The sequence below is a fragment of the Mus musculus genome, chromosome 5, assembly GCF_000001635.26.
Source record: "Mus musculus strain C57BL/6J chromosome 5, GRCm38.p6 C57BL/6J".
Lineage (NCBI taxonomy): Eukaryota > Metazoa > Chordata > Mammalia > Rodentia > Muridae > Mus > Mus musculus.
Genome location: NC_000071.6, coordinates 134,089,533 through 134,105,911, shown reverse-complemented (window position 1 = coordinate 134,105,911; position 16,379 = coordinate 134,089,533). Strand labels below are relative to the sequence as shown.

Here is a 16,379-nt window from a genome sequence, read left to right as displayed (position 1 = left end):
GTCAAAGCAGACTTCCTCTGTCAAGCTCTTTGGTCAGGCATTTTGTCACAGCTTTGTCAAAAGTTAGCTGACACACCTTCTCCTTCCCATACCATACTGTATACAGAACTGATTTTCATGTGTACATATGGGGGCATGTATGCGTGCACACACATGTACACATGTGTGTATGCTCACATGGAGACCAAAGGTTGACGCTGGGCTATCCTCCTCTGTTTGCTTCCCACCCTCCTCTTTGTCCTCCCCACCCCTCCCCTTTTCTGAGTCAGAGTGTCTGCTAACCCTGACGTTCACTGCCTCCCCTGCCCCCTTTAAAAGTTTTATTTTTTATCGTGCCCGCGCGCGTGCATGTGTGTGTACATACATGACTGCAGGTCAGCAGTGGTATGAGATCTCCCGGAGCAGGCATTACAAGTGCTTAGGAACCACTTAATGTGGTGCTGGGAGCCGAACTTGGGTTCTCTGCAAGAGTAGCATGTATTCTTTACCACTGAGCCGCCTCTCAAGCCTCCAGTCCATTTTCCATTTTTTTGTTTGTTTTTTTTTTGTTTAAATTTAAGTACTGGGGATCCCGACTTAGTCATGCTTACACACAGGTGCTTTACCAACGGAGCCATCTCCCCAGGTCTAAAAAGAGACCCTTGATTTATCCATATGCTGCGAAGAGGTCAAGAAACGGAGCTGTGGAGACTAAGAGGAAAAAAACCTAGGTGCACCATACAGCTTAAGCCAGGGGTGGAAGTTCACTCCCAGTACTTAAAGGATGGAAAAGGGCAGTTATCCCAAGTTTGAGGTCAGCCTAGGCTATACAATGAGTTCCAGGAAAAAGGGGGTGAGGGGCAGAGGGGGGTGGGAGAGAGACAGAGAGAGAGAGACAGAGACAGAGACAGAAAGAGAGAGACAGAGACACACAGAGAGAGGGAATATGGAGGGGAGGAGGGACAAGAGGAGAGATTTAGAATATGACAGAGAATCAATGAAAATGAAGAAGCTGGATGGGGTATCCCAGGCACTGGGACGATGAGATGGAAAAATCCCGAGTTCAAGGCTTGTCTTGGCTACAGAGTGAATTCAAGGTCAGCCTGGGCAACTTAGTAAGGCTATGTATCAAAACAAAAACTGAAAAAGGCCAGAGGTATAACTCAGTGATAGAGCACCAGCCTAGAATCCCCCAGGGAGGGGCTGGGGGCGTGGCTCAGTGGTAGAGCACCTGCCTAGAATCTCCCAGTGAGGGGCTGGGGGCGTGGCTCAGTGGTAGAGCACCTGCCTAGAATCTCCCAGTGAGGGGCTGGGGGCGTGGCTCAGTGGTAGAGCCCCTGCCTAGAATCCTCTAGTGAGAGGCTGGGGGCGTGGCTCAGTGGTAGAGCACCTGCCTAGAATCCCCCAGTGAGGGGCTGGGGGCGTGGCTCAGTGGTAGAGCACCTGCCTAGAATCTCCCAGTGAGGGGCTGGGGGCGTGGCTCAGTGGTAGAGCCCCTGCCTAGAATCCTCTAGTGAGAGGCTGGGGGCGTGGCTCAGTGGTAGAGCACCTGCCTAGAATCCTCCAGTGAGGGGCTAGGGGCGTGGCTCAGTGGTAGAGCCCCTGCCTAGAATCCTCTAGTGAGGGGCTGGGGGCGTGGCTCAGTGGTAGAGCCCCTGCCTAGAATCCTCTAGTGAGGGGCGGGGGGCGTGGCTCAGTGGTAGAACCCCTGCCTAGAATCCCCCAGTGAGGGGCTGGGGGCGTGGCTCAGTGGTAGAGCACCTGCCTAGAATCTCCCAGTGAGGGGCTGGGGGCGTGGCTCAGTGGTAGAGCCCCTGCCTAGAATCCTCTAGTGAGGGGCGGGGGGCGTGGCTCAGTGGTATAGCACCTGCCTAGAATCCCCCAGTGAGGGGCTGGGGGTGTGGCTCAGTGGTAGAACACCTGCCTAGAATCCCCCAGTAAGGGGCTGGGGGCGTGGCTCAGTGGTAGAGCCCCTGCCTAGAATCCCCCAGTGGGGGGCTGGGGGCACTCAGTGGTAGAATGCACTTGCTGTGTATGCAGGAGGCCTGAGACCAATCCTCAGTGCTGCAAAAAAGAAAGAGGGTGCAAGAGAACGCATGAAGGTCAGTGGTTTGATCTTGTGCTCTTGACTCTTTCTGAACAGCACACTGCAAGCAGAAAGGCTGCTGGCACTCCTGACTATGGGCCTCCTTTGCAACCTGTGCTGGCAAAAACAGAGCTTAATCCACAGAGATGTAAACTCACATCTTGGGCTCGGTCCCTGATCTCATGACCTTGAGCAAATTAATCCCTGAGCCCCAAGTGCCTTCTCTGTAAAAGCTATGTCACTGAGTTGTCATTCCCTTAATACACTAGGATATAGGCCTGTACTTGTAGACTTGATCCCCCTTCCTGCCTAATTCCTACTAAGATACTGCATATAATATAAAGCCTCCTCCTCCAGGTGGGCTGCCAGGCTGCCCTAACCGCTCTTTTGTTTGCTTTCTTTATTAAAAATTATGCATATATGTTTAGATACGTGTATGCACATTAGTGCCGATACTTGCAGAGGTCAGAAGAGGTCACTAGGTCTCTTGAAGCTGGAGGTACTGGAGGTTGTGAGCCACCTGGCCTGCGTGCGGGGAGACAAACTAGGTCCTCCCCCGCAAGGGCAGCAAGCAGCCTTAACTGCTGAGCCACCTCTCCAGGCTTGGCCTTCCTTTTTTCTATCCTGCTGGACCATGTTTCTTGACTTCAGCTTTTTAAACTATGATTGTGTCTTTCCTTCCCGGGACTGGGTGCCTAGCTCTGCACAGGGAGGGGTATATCTCTCTCTACATAGGGTAGCCTGTGTCTACACTGGGGTCAGCAGCATCCAGGTAGCGACCGAGTGTCTTCTAGCACCATTCTCTGCCCCATGATCTACCTGCTTCACCCCAAGGAGACACCTGGGAGAGAGAGAGAGAGAGATTGAGAGAGAGAGAGGAAGTGACTAAGTCTGTGAGGAGGGTGGAGGCAGGGGAGTGCTTGGGGAGGCTTCGGGGTGACGTCACTAATCTTGAGGGCTGAAGTGGAACTGACAGGGGTGTAGGGGACATTCCAGGAAGAGATGAACGTACAGATGTGAAGAGGGAAGAGAAAGCAGGCGAAGGGCTGTTACTAGTGTCTCTACTTAGGGAGATGGCTCAAGACAAAGATTCTGGATCCAGGTTCCCCAAAAGCCCCCCCCCCCCCCCCCCGCAACGCCACAGCAGGGGCCTGGCCCTGTAGAAACAGTTTCAACAGGCAGTGGATGTTCCAGGGAGTCACCATTGGGGGGAAGGTCAGTGCTAATAAGAACCTGGACCACAGTGGAGGGGAGAGAGTCAAGAATTACTCTGTGCAGGGCTTGCTGCTGTAAATAACTTAATAGCCGCACACCAACACTCCTTTAGAGACATAGCTGGCTTTAAATATGCTTTGAATGACCCACTCATTCAGTGGGTCCTGGCTGTGCTATGTCCATTTCACAGACACACAGACACACACAGACACACACACACAGACACACACAGACACACACACACACACAGACACACACACACACACACACACACACACACACACACACGGACAGTGAGCTGGCTTGGGCCACTGGGGCACAGACACACACAGACACACACACACACACACACACAGACACACACACACACACACACACACACACACACACACACACACACACGGACAGTGAGCTGGCTTGGGCCACTGGGGCTGATTCCAGCACGAAGCCACGCCTGGGCTCAGAGTGCATAAGTGCAGCAGCTTGTCAGTTCTCAGAGCAACTATACTCAGCAGTTTCTAGAGTTAGCGTCTGAAGACAAGGAGGTGACCTTTGACCTCTGAGTCATCTTGCAACTGGACCGGTCACTTGGGCCTATCTTGGAAGGGAGGAGGGGTACCAACCCTACAAGGGCACAAGGTGTTTCTGTGGTCAGGTAGGCCAGTATGAGCTTGTCTCTGGGCCTCAATTTGAGACCTTCAACTTGGACCCTGGGAGTGACATATGAGGGATGCTCATACACACACAAAAAGGCCAGACCCTTCACCAAGGCACAGGGAACAGACAGAGCCAGCCTTTCTCTTGTCTTTCTAAAAAGAGAAAGAAAAAAAATGAAAAGTTCCCCTAAAAGCCCTCTTTTCTCCAGCCTGAGAAAGAAAGGAGGAACCAGGAGGTTGTCAGGGGCTGTTGAGGCCAGAGGTTGGCAATCTGGTACCTCCAGCTTCTGAGTCCTGGGGATTGCCTGGAGAGTGGGCAGAGAGCGAGCGAGTGGATACAGGATTAGAAGGTGGTGACAGAGGGGCTTCTTGCACTTGGGGGGTGGGGAGGGAAGCGTGCTCAGAACCTGAGCTGTTAGCTTTGTTTTCAAATGACCTGTTTAATGATTTACCTGGGGCCATCCAAGGAGCAAGGGGCTCCTCGGACAAGGGAGGTAAGGACTCCAAACCTCTGGTCCCCGCAGATATGACAGCTCTCAGAGAAGAAAGTAAACACTGGCAAAGCTACCTAGCTGGCTTCATCTGCTAAACAATAGCCCTGACCAAGCTCAGAAATAGCCCTGTCCAAGTCAGATCCCTAAGGCAAGAACTTTTAACAGGCCCTTCCCCCTGAGCCCAACTGGTAGGAGACAAGACAGCAAGGCAGGGGAAGGAGGGAGGGGTCTGTGTTTGCTGTTCATTTAACTTAATCTTGACCCATAACGTATCCATTCCTTTGGCAAGGAGGTAAGAGCATCCTCGCTTTAAATCCCCCTCCCCCCCTCCCCCCAAACCAGACCCATCATAATGGTAAGTGAATGGTAAGGGGTTTGAGTCAATGGTAGCTTGCTCCAATTCCCACTGCATAAGGGGAAATGGGCAATGAAAAGAAAAGGTAGTCTGACTAATCTAACAGGAGTTTATGAAGTCAAACACATCCAGCAACGGGAAAAAAAAAAAATCTAAGATTAAAAAAAAATATTTTTTTTCTTCTTTTTCTTCTTACCTCCCAAGGCCTTCCACTATTTTTCTCCCCCTGGAACATCCAAGCCCAGGTTCCAGGCAGATCCATCAACACGTCTGCTCCTCCCCTTCCATGGTTCAAAATCCCCCCCCCCCCCCACTTCGCTGGACCCCCAAAGAGAAAAGAAATCAGCGACCCTGGCCCTGCTGCCCCTCCCCCGCTGCCTGCACCTCTTCTCCCCTCGCAGGCACCTGGAGATAAACATCTACTAATGATTTTATGATATTTCTGTTCTGGGGTAGACCGACCTCAGCGCCATCCCTCCCCGCTTGCCAATGGCTACAGGGGGGCCGGCCCAACTGGGAGGAGGGTAGTGGTGGTGGTGGTGGTGGTGGATGGATGGGGGGATGGGGCGTGTTTAGTTTGTAAATTTCCTCCTCCAGATCCCCACACCTGTTTTTCATTCATTCATTCGTTCATTCATTCATTCACGGATGCATCATAGAGGCCATTTAGGGAGGTTACTCGGGATCTCGGGGAAGGGACTGAGACGGGAGGGGGGGGTGTTGGGTGTTGGTGGCAGCAGTTGGAGGCGCAGTGGGGTGGGGGCTTCTGGGTGGAGGGGACCCCCACTAGAGAGCACAGGGGTGGCTTTGTCCGATGCAGGAGAATGGCAGAGATTAGGGGGGGATGAAGTTGTTTTGCACTGCGTCCCCCCGGGGTGCGCCTCTTTGTCTGTCCCGGGGCTGGTACCATGAGCCCCCCCCGACACCCCCCCCCCCCGTCAGCCATCCCCTCGCCCCTTACTCTCTTTCTCTCACCTGGTCTTGGAAGACAGGAAGGCAAGTTTGATGAGGCCGTAGGTGAAGAGCGGGATACTCTCCTTGGCGACGCTGGCAACTTGCAGCCGGTGTTCCAGAATGTGCAGTTCCATCGTCCGCCCAGGGCTCCTCCACGGCGGATCATCCGCGGTGGCCCGAGTTGGGGGGGGGGGGACGGGGACGAGCCGCGGCCCCCGCCCCCTGTGCGCCCCAAGCCGTGGGGCAACCGGCCCAGGGAAGGGGGCCCGGAGCTCGATGCCGGGTTGATTCGTACTCGAGCCAGAAAAAGGAAGCTTGGCAAGTTGCAAAAAAAGGAGGCCTGGGGAGGACCTGCGGGGTGCAGCAAGCTACGGGGTGGACAAGCAAACAGCGCCCGGCTGAGCGCGGCGCCCGGCGCAGCAGCAGCTGGTGTTCGCTGTAACAAACAACTTGCCACTCAAACGCCGGGCCCGTGATGCGCAGGCGCCAGCCGGGAGGCCACGCAATGCCAATCGGGATTTGTAGTCCGCGCGCGCGCTTTTACGCGGCCCTCCCCCCAACCCCCCGGACTACTCCAGCTTGCTGATGTCAAGCCAGGGGGGCTGGGCTGCTGCGCCACGGTGCCCTGGGAATGCAAGATTTCGGGGTTCCCCAGGGACACAGAGGAACCCGATGGGACATATAGGGAATTTGGAGCGGATTTAAGCTTAGATGCATGCTCTTTAATCGCTCAAACTCAGGATTAGGTACTTTCTTTGGGGTGTCAATCGAGAACCCCTTTCCTCAACAAGCAACTCCAGCGTTGGAAAAGGCCTGATCCTGCCAGAGGAGAGATTTAGAGGAATCGGTGATTGTCGTTCAGGGAAGGAAAGCAAAAGAAGAGTTGGGTTAGATAGAGAAGGGTGCCGGCTTCCTTGGAAAAGGGTGCTGGGGGCTGAATGAGAGCACGCAGGCAGGGGGAGGGGGGCGCTCAGAGGGAGAGCTGCGCGGCCTTCCAGGCAGAAGGAACACCGTGTCCAAACGCACAGAAGCGTGAAAGCCCCCACGGTACTGTGTTTGGCTTTGTTGCTGCGGAAAATGTGAGGGAGGATAGAGATAAGGCAGGCACGGGAACCAGGACCCGGGTCTCCGGGATCATGGGTGCAAAGCTGCTGAAGTAACTGTGGATCTGGGAGGGTGGAGGGGTAAGGGGGAGCGGGAGGGGGTTACCGGGGTGAGGTGGAGAGCGGAACTGAATCTGAATGAGAGTTATCCTTAGTGTTTCTAACCCCAGGCTTGAGTGCTGTATGGGGGACCTGTTTAGCAAATATTCTGCCCGCCCCTCCCGCCCCTCTCCCTTTCATGGCTGACTAGGTTTTGAAATCCTCTAGGTTAAAGTTACTGACTAGTGCTTTTGCCCTTTGGCAGAGTGCTTTGACGTTGTGGTGGGTCAAGTCTACCTGACGAGGCGAACAGGGAACTCTTCGGGGAGAAAATCCTGCCTGTCAATCTCATATTCTCAGTTCCCTTCTATCAGATGGGGGCTTATTGTGCTGCCTCATACCCACTAAAGGGCGTGAAACCCAGAATTCTCACTATGTCTTTTAATGTAGTTAAAGATTGGGCCTTCGAGATGGCTCAGTGGGTAAAGACGCTGCCAAGTTTGCTGACCTGAGTTCGATCTTCTGGACCTTGGAAGGAGAGAATGGAACCCTGCAGGTTGTTCCTCTGATTTGTACATGCGTGCACACACGTAATTTCAATAAATAACTGATAGCTCTATTTTTCTTTTGTTTTGAGACAGAGTCTCGTTTATCTCATGTTATCCTTCATCAAGTCTATCTATAGTTGAAGATAACCTTGAACTTCTGATCTTTTCGCCTCCATTTCGGTTGCCTGTACAGAGCCACATCTGGTTTATGCTGTGGTGGGGATGGAACCCAGAGCTTTGTACATAGTAGGCAGACAGTCTTAACACTCAAGTACTCCCAGCCTTCTTTTTCTTTACTTTTAACTAAAAACTTAATAGAAAAAAACCCCATAATTTTGTGTATATAGGTGTTTTCCCTGTATGTATGTATGCATGTATGTATGTATGTATGAATGTGTGTGTCACAAGCATGCTTGGTGCCCAGGGCACTCAGAAGACAGTGTCAGACCCTCTTGAACTGGAGTTAGTTACAGGTGATTATGAGCTACTCTGTGAGTGCTGGGAATTTTACCCCAGATCCTCTGGAAGAGCAGCCAATGCTCTTAACCATTGAGCTACACTAACTTTTATTTACTCTAAAAATTTGTTTTTATTTTTATTTGTGTTTCTGTGTCTCTGTGTGTATATGTTGTGTCTGTGTTGGGAATATGTGTGCCCTAGAAGGCCAGAAGAAGGTATTAGATCCCAGGGATCTGGAATGACAGATGGTCATGAGTTCCTTGTCATGGCTGCTGAGAACTGAACTCAGGTCCTCTCTTAGCCACCAAGGCATCCATCCAGTCCTTATTTTTTGTTTTCTGAAAATTTGGATACTGGTTTTCCTGTAGCCCAAGTTAGACCCGAACTCTTGATTTTCCTGCTCCTACCTCCCAAGTTCTTGGATTGAGGGTGTGCCTCTACCACACCTGACAGACCATGCAGAAACTGTTTCAAGCTGGGAATTTAGCCAGTGGTAGAGTGCTTGCTCAGCACTGTAAATAAATACAATAAAATATTGGGCATGATGGCATACATTTAAATTCACTGCTGGGAGGTTGATGCAGGAGGATTATTGTCAGTTGGAGACTAGCTTGGGCTATGTAGTGAATTCAAGGCAAACTTTAGCTACAGAGTGAGGATTTGTCTCAAAACATCCACTACTAACTTAATCAAATGAATAAAATAGAAGGCTTGTCTGTTTCCCCTTCCTCAAAAAAAATCTCTGTTCCATACAGCAATTATTTTGGGGGCTGGTGAGCTGGCTCAGCAGGTAAAGGTGCTTGCTGTCAAGCTGGATGCTCTGAGTTCAAGCTCCGTGACCCACTTGGTGTAAAGCGATAACCAACTCCCTAAAGTTGTCTGATTGTTTCTGCCTTGGTCAGGGTTTCCATTGCCGTGGAGAGACACCGTGACCAAGGCAACTCTTATAAAGGACAACATTTAATTGGGGCTGCCTACAGGTTCAGAGGTTCAGTCCAGTATCATCAAGGCAGTGTTATGGCAGCATCCAGGCAGGCATGGTGCAGGAGGAGCTGAAAGTTCTACATCTTCATCTGAAGTCTGCTAGGAGAAGACTGCCTTCCACGGAGCTAGGATGAGGATCTTAAAGCCCACACCCACAGTAACACACCTACTCCAACAAGGCCTCCTCTCCTAATAGTGTCACTCCCTGGACCAAGCATATTCAAAGCACCACAACTTCCATATGTACACACACACACACACACACACACACACACACACTCACACACTTGCTCTTTTTAAGTAAACATAATAAAGATCTAAAAGACAGTACTTTTGGTGTTCTCTGCTGTATTCTCTCTGTTAGCAACAGCATCAGGGAAGGTCATTTGTTCAATATCTAAGAAACATACATTCACATGCCTTTGCAATGAACTCTAAGGTCCAGAAGGCTCAGATAGGAATGTGTCCAGGAGGCCAGCTTGGTGGCACGTATTTATAATCCCAGTATTTGGAAGGCAGAGAGTCAAGAGTTCAAGAGTCAAGTCAGGAGTTCAAGGTCATCCATCCTCAGCTACATAAAGAGTTCAAGGGTTGGTGAGATGTCTCAGTGGTTAAGAGCACTGGCTGCTCTTTCAGAGGAACTGAGTTCAATTCCTTACACCTATATGGCAGCTTACAACTATATGTAGCTCCAGCTTCAGGGGATCTGGCGTCGTCACACATAATATACATGCAGGCAAAACACCAATGCACATAAAAATAGATCATTAAAAATAATTAAAAATAAAAAGAATGCAAGGCCAGCCTGGGCTAGCCTGGGCTACATTGTAAACCACTTTCTTCTCTCCCCTGAAATGCATTCAGGGCCCTGAAAGGCTGTGGTTAGACTGAGGGTTAGGTTGCTTGGGTATCAGCCAGTCAGAGCTGCACAGGACAGGCAGGAACTGTGCTTACAGGCATAGCATCACAGAACAACTAATGGTTGATGAGACAAAACAAACAAGGCTCCAATCAGGATTTGGCCAGTTTTCTGACTTCTGTTCCCAGTGGGCCAAATCAGTATTTTCCAGTCTGCAGGCTGTGACCTGCCAGTGGATGGTGAAATCAATTTTGCAGGACATGACTAGCATAGAAAGCAACCGAGAATCCAGAAGGGCACAGAGAACTGCACACGATAAGGAGAGCTTACCCTCTTGCCAGAATTATGAGTTAGCTATGTGGGTATGATATATGTATAGTCAGATACTGGACCTTGACATAAATGGTTCTGGGTTCTTCTGTGGGGCAGAGGGGCTGGAGATTAAATGCAGGACCTCCTCCTGAGTGATGCCCACTCCAAGCCCCTCATTAAAAGATTTTAGGCAAGTGTTCTACTGTTTAGCCATGCCTCTAGGCCTTCTCTAGATGGTTCTGGGCAAGCTCTCTGCAGTTAATACATGCCTCAGTCCCCTCCCTGGGGAATTCTAGGCAGGGGCTCTACCACTGAGCCACGCCCCCAGCACCTCACAGGGGGATTCTAGGCAGGTGCTCTACCACTGAGCCACACCCCAGCCCCTCCCTGGGGGATTCTAGGCAGGGGCTGGACCACTGAACCATGTCCCCAGCCCCCACACTGGAAGATTTATGACATCCACCCTACTACTGAGCTACCTCCCACACCTTGACTTTTTGAGACAGGATCTCTCTCATAGCTTATTGTCACAATCAACAGACATCACAGCTCAGCATCATCTCACTTCCTTTACATTTAAAAGCTGATATGCCATTTAGACACTGGAAAGTATCCAAGTGTAGATGGTTCTAGGCAAGCACTCTACAGTTAAGGCATGCCTCAGTCCCCCTCGCTGGGGGATTCTAGGCAGGTGCCTAGAATTCTAGATTGGAAGATGTTGGCCAATTGTTCTGTTTTCCCTGAGAGCAGGGTGTTTTTCAGGATGGGAGACTTTCAGTTTGAAAAGCATAGGTCATTCTCTGTTCAAGGTGGTCACATCACTTAGAAGCAATTTAGTTACAGAAAGCCATCAACTCTACATCCAACTCTGGTAGAGCAGATTGAAGTTGAGATGTCCTGTGAGTGTAAAATGTACCTGGGAGTTCAAAGACTCCATATAGGAAAACAATATAAGGCATTTCACCATTTCACAGATTTTTAAAAATTTTAATTACCTGTGGAAGTGATAATATTGGAGCTATTGAGTTAAATAAGCTACATTATTAAAATTAATATTATTACCTCATTTTCATTTTCTTAAAGATTTTGTTTTATTGTAGGCTTAGATTTTCCAAAACCTACTTTAATAAGGGTCCTTTAATGCAACACACCAAACACGAATCAGCAGCTGCTCAATCCAGAAGAAACTGCGAGGCTCTGCCTATCGGCACACGTCGGCTGAAGCAGCTGGAACACCACCAGCTTCGGTGTGTTTCTCTCTACAAAGTCACGAGAAGTGAAAGGTCAGCAAAGAAAGCAAGGTGAGCCAGTGTAATAGCGTGGTCGTCAGCGAAGACCAGCGTCAGCGAAGCCCAGCGAACACCAGTGATTCATTTTATTTTTATTTTTTTTTATTTATGAGTCTGTGTGTTGCTATGTGCATGCTCCTGGAGGTCAGAGGGAGGTATCAGCTTCACCAGAACCGGAGTTACTGGCAGTTATGAGCCACCCGACAAGGCTCTTAAACACTGAGCCTTTTCTCCCTCGACATTTTAATACGTATTTTTAAATGTGTAACGTGTGCATGTGGTATGTATATATACATATGTGTGTGTGTATACATGTGCTTCTGTGTGAGTCTGTGGAAACCCAAGGTTGTCCACAGGACTTCTTTGGTCACTCTTCATTTTAATCATTGAGGCAACGTCTCTCAAATGAACCCAGAACTCACTGCTTCTGTATGACTGATCTAGGTGGCCAGCATTCGCTGGAGAATACTTTCTTTGCTTTCTGACTGAGCACTGGAGTTATAAGTGTAAGGAATGATATAAGCCCAGGACCCCAAAAAAACAAGTTCTCAGTACAAAAGAGATTTATTTGTGTCAGAGGGACAGAGGGCAGGGGGGAGAAAGGGAAAGGAACAGGGAGAGGGGGCAGGGGTATTTGTCCCAGAGGATAAAGGATAAAGGACACAGACATGGCCCATAGGAAAATGGGGGTTTATAAAGATAAAAAGGGCTTCCCCTTGTGTTAGGATGAAGCATTTCGTTTTAATTGGGCATGTTAATTAGGCCAATAAAAGGAGGCTTTTCATTGCTGGACTTCAATACTTTGATAGCAGGACCTTCGTAGTAGCCTCAGGAGGAGGAACTGGCCAAATAAGGGCATAGACCTTGGTGGCTGGCTTTGGGAATGTAGTCGAATGGTTTATAGCAAGGTGCCTGCCATGTTCTAGCTGGCTAGAGTCCCTTCAGTAGGTAAGCTGCCATGGCCATGAGGATTTTTTTTTCTATTTTTTATTTTTTGAGACAAGATCTCTGTTATATAGCTCTGGCTAGCCTCAAACTCACAGAGATCCACCTGCCTCTGGCTCCTGAGTGCTGGGATTAAAGGTATGTAACCACTCTACCCAGCCAGAAATTGTGTGTGGTTTTCTTACTTTTTTGGTGGTGATATGAGGCTCGAACCCAGGGTCTTTCTCATGCTCTGCCACTAAACTGTATCTTTAAACTCCCCACAAGGAATTTATATGCATTCTGGGGACCTGAACCCTGGCCCTTATACTTGCTGCTTGTGTGAAATGTGTCATAACCACTGAGCTATGTAATCTAGACGGGGTCTCGTACAGCCCAGACTGCCCTCAAAGTCACTAGCTGCGAATGATCTTGGACTCCTAATTCTCCTGCATTCACCTCCCAAGGGCTGGGCATATAGAACACTGTAATACCTGGGTTCTGTTCTTTTCTTTTCTTAAAAAAAATTTTTTTTTAGTCAAAATTACATATGAGTGGCAAACTAATTTTAAACCAATAGCTCTTTCTCATAGGGGTTTTCAAACTGTGACTCATGTCAGCAACACTTGAGGACTCTGTAAAAACCATCACTAAAGGTTTGGTTGTGGGTTGTACCCCAAGGCTCATGTGCTGGAAGTTTGGTCTTCATTGTAGTATGTTGATTGGTGGCTGGATCCTTAAGAAGTTGAGCTCAGTGGGAAGTCTTTAGGTATCAGAAGTATGCTCTCAGAAGGTTCAGCATAGGATTTTTTCTCAGTCTCTCTCTCTGTGTGTGTGTGTGTGCACACATGTGCACAGGTGCCATGCCATGAGTGTCAAGTTTCAGGACTCTGTTCTCTTCTTTTACCAAGTGAGTTCCAGGGATGGAGGGTAGATCATCAGGGCTTGGTAGCTGGCACTTTTACCTTTTGAGCCATTTCACCAGTCCCCATAAAAAATTGTTGCTCTGTATTTAAATCAAAACCTCATGTCAGGACCTGAGTGGGCCACCAGACCTCTATGTACCTCTTCCCAATGTGGCCATATTGAATAAATACCCTGCTTTTAAAACAGCTTTTTAGTTTTCCACATAATTGCACATTGGCAGCCAGGGTTGCCATCCTTCGCCGTCCCTTCCTCACCAACATTATGGAAAACTTGCTAGAAATACAATCTCTGTGAAAGCCTGATTCTACACTGTGGTGGTGTGAATATGCTTGGCCCAGGGAATGAGTGGCACTATTAGGAGGCGTGGCTTTGTTGGAAGAAGTGTGTCACTGTGGTGATGAGCTTTGAGACCCTCCTCCGAGCTGCCCACGGGACAGTCTTCTTTTAGTGGCTTCCAGATGAATATGTAGAACTCGCAGTTCTTCCAGTGACATGCCTTCTCGATGCTGCCGTGCTTCCTGCCATGGTGATAATGGACTGAACCGCAGAACCAGTAAACTAGCCCCAATTAAATGTTGTCTTTTATAAGAGTTGCCTTGGTCATGGTGTCTCTTCACAGCAGTGAAACCCTAACTAAGACATACACCTACTGAATAGGAAGCTCTGGGATTCCTCCTCCTAGGTACATAGGTGACCAAGACATAGACTCACATGGAGACCCATGACCTGAGATAATGATGTTGACACATGGTTCAACATAGCTACTTCTAGAGATGCTGTCCCGATCAGGTAGGGTGGGGAAAACAAGGCCATTCTCAGTCCACACTTGGATTGACTGAGTGGCCATCTGTCTGTGGCAGTCACTTAGCATTTGTAGATGGTTTCCTGTGCTACAAGTTCAGACTTTGTGTGACTGTAGCTTGCACAGCCTCCTGGGGCCAAAGCCACATAAAGCTATCTGTGGTGGTTTGAACGAGAATGTCCCCCAGAGGCTCACATGTGTGAATACTTGGTCCCCAGTTGGTGGTGCTGTTTGGGGAAGTTTAGGACATGTGGCCTTGCTAGAAGGAATATGCCACTAGGGATGGGCTTTGAGAGTTTACACACACACACACACACACACACACACACACACACACACACACACACACACAGTCAGAGTGGAAGTGGGCACCAGCTCAGTTTCCAAGGCAACGAGGTCCACATATCTAGGAGGATGTCACAGAGGCTGCTGATGGCCAGGATGCCTAGTGGATCGGCAAACGGAGCTTAGAGCTGAGAGGCTGGGGCTGAGAACCGAGCTGGCTGGGTATGTCTTTACGCTTGTGAGCCTGTTTTATTTTTATTTTATTTTACGTGTGTGTGTGTGTGTTTGTGTGTGTGTGTGTATACAGTGTAGTGCAGTTGTCCAAGGAGACCAGAAGAAAGCATCAGATCCTTTAGAGCTGGAGTAGAGGTGGTTGTGAGCCATCCTTATGTGGATGCTGGGGACTGAACCCGTGTTCTCAGCATGAACCGCAAGGGCTCTAAACCATCGAAACTTGCTCATCAGCCCTTTTAAAGAAGGAAGAAAAAGGGTAGAAGAATTCTGTTTGGCTAGTGGGTCTTATTGCGGTTCTCGGGATCTTTCTGGATCCTTCCTTAGTCCTGGCATCGAGTCTCTTCCCTTGTGTCTGGCACTCTACACTGGAGGTCATGGAGAGCCGTGACGGTTTCTGAGGAGGGGAGGAGCTTACTGCAGAGTGTGGGAGGAGCCTGACCGCAGGCAGCAGCCTTCCTCATACTTTTTGACAAAGTGTCAGGAAGGTGATGTGGCTCTGGTTTGCTGGAGACACACCTGTCCTCGGACCACACCCATCTGGAGATATTACGCAGGCAGAGGTCACTTGTCCCGAGCACGGTGGTTTGGATATTATCAGCAGATGTACTCCTTGTTTTTTGTCAGTTAGGGACAAACCTAGATTGTATCTGGGAAGAGGGACTCTCAACTGAGGAACTGCCTTCATAATACTGGCCTGTAGACAATTCTGTGAGGGCATTTTCTTGATTAATGAGTGACGGGAGAGGGCCCAGCCCACTGTGGGTGGTGCCAGTCCTGGATGGTGGTCCTGGGCTCTATAAGAAAACAAAAGCAAACCAGTAGCAAATGCTGTTCCTCCATGGCCTCTGCTTCAGTTCCTGTCTCCAGGTTCCTGTCCTGAGTTCCCTCCATGATGTAAGCTGAAATAAATTCCTTCTTCCCCACGTTGCTTTTGGTCATGATGTTTATCACAGCAACGGAAATCTAACAAGACAGCAGTATTATTTTTCCATCCAGGCCATTTATCTCTATTTCAGGGAGAGACCTCATGTGATGAATCAAATATTAAGTGTCTCCCCCAAATACTGGCGTCTCACTTGATGGTTTCAACCATTGAGAAGTGATTGACCCTGGTGGACTGTGACATCCCCAAAGGATTAACACAGTGAGAGATTCATAATTTAGTGGCATTATTACAACATGGTAGCTCTGCCCCCAGCCCTTCACTGGGGGATTCTAGGCAGGGGCTCTATCACTGAGCCACGCCCTTAGCCCCTCATGGTGGGGAGGGGGTTGAAGGGTTAGGAGTGGAGGATTCTAGGCAGGGGTTCTACCACTGAGCCACGCCCCAGCCCCTCACTAGGGGATTCTAGGCAGGGGCTCTACCACTGAGCCACGCCCCAGCCCCTCATTAGAGGACTCTTAGCAGGTGCTCTACCACTGAGCCACGCCCCAGCCCCTCACTAGGGGATTCTAGGCAGGGGCTCTATCACTGAGCCACGCCCCCAGCCCCCTCACTGGAGGATTCTAGGCAGGTACTCAATTTCCAGGCTACCTCCCCATTTCTCTTTTTACCCTGTATTCTTGACATGGCGTTTCACTAAATTGCCTAGAATGACTGTCTGCTTTCATCCTTTTCCCTTCATCTCCTGAGTAGCTGGGAAAACAGGCCTGTAACCATCAGGAGGGCCACCACGAATCATTCTTCAGACCTTACATGGATATCCTATGAGAAATGGCCACCAGGTTGTCATTAATACACTTTGTTCCCACTAAATTCATCCAGAGCCTAGGGTGCTGTGTTACTCAGCTCCCTGTCACTGTGACAAAATAGCCTGGGAAATGACCTCAAGGAACAAAGGCTGATTTTACTCAGTCTTAGATAGTTCAGCCCGA

At 49.5% G+C, this 16,379-nt stretch overlaps 1 protein-coding gene and 1 long non-coding RNA gene across 2 annotated transcripts in view; one reads left to right on the top strand and one right to left on the bottom strand.

Moving 5' to 3' along the window:
- Castor2 (cytosolic arginine sensor for mTORC1 subunit 2) overlaps nucleotides 1-6,164 on the bottom strand; it is a 42,035-nt gene extending 35,871 nt beyond the window's left edge. The window contains exon 1 of the mRNA NM_030719.3: nucleotides 5,761-6,164. Coding sequence (NP_109644.2) covers nucleotides 5,761-5,873 — 113 coding nt within the window. The 5' untranslated portion in view covers nucleotides 5,874-6,164. The remainder of the gene's footprint in view (nucleotides 1-5,760) is intronic.
- Nucleotides 6,165-6,270: 106 nt separating this feature from the next.
- Nucleotides 6,271-7,500, top strand: Gm15627 (predicted gene 15627). The gene is made up of 2 exons (NR_166664.1): nucleotides 6,271-6,786; nucleotides 7,147-7,500. It is a non-coding gene; the product is annotated as a predicted gene 15627 (long non-coding RNA).
- The last annotated feature ends 8,879 nt before the right edge of the window (nucleotides 7,501-16,379 follow it).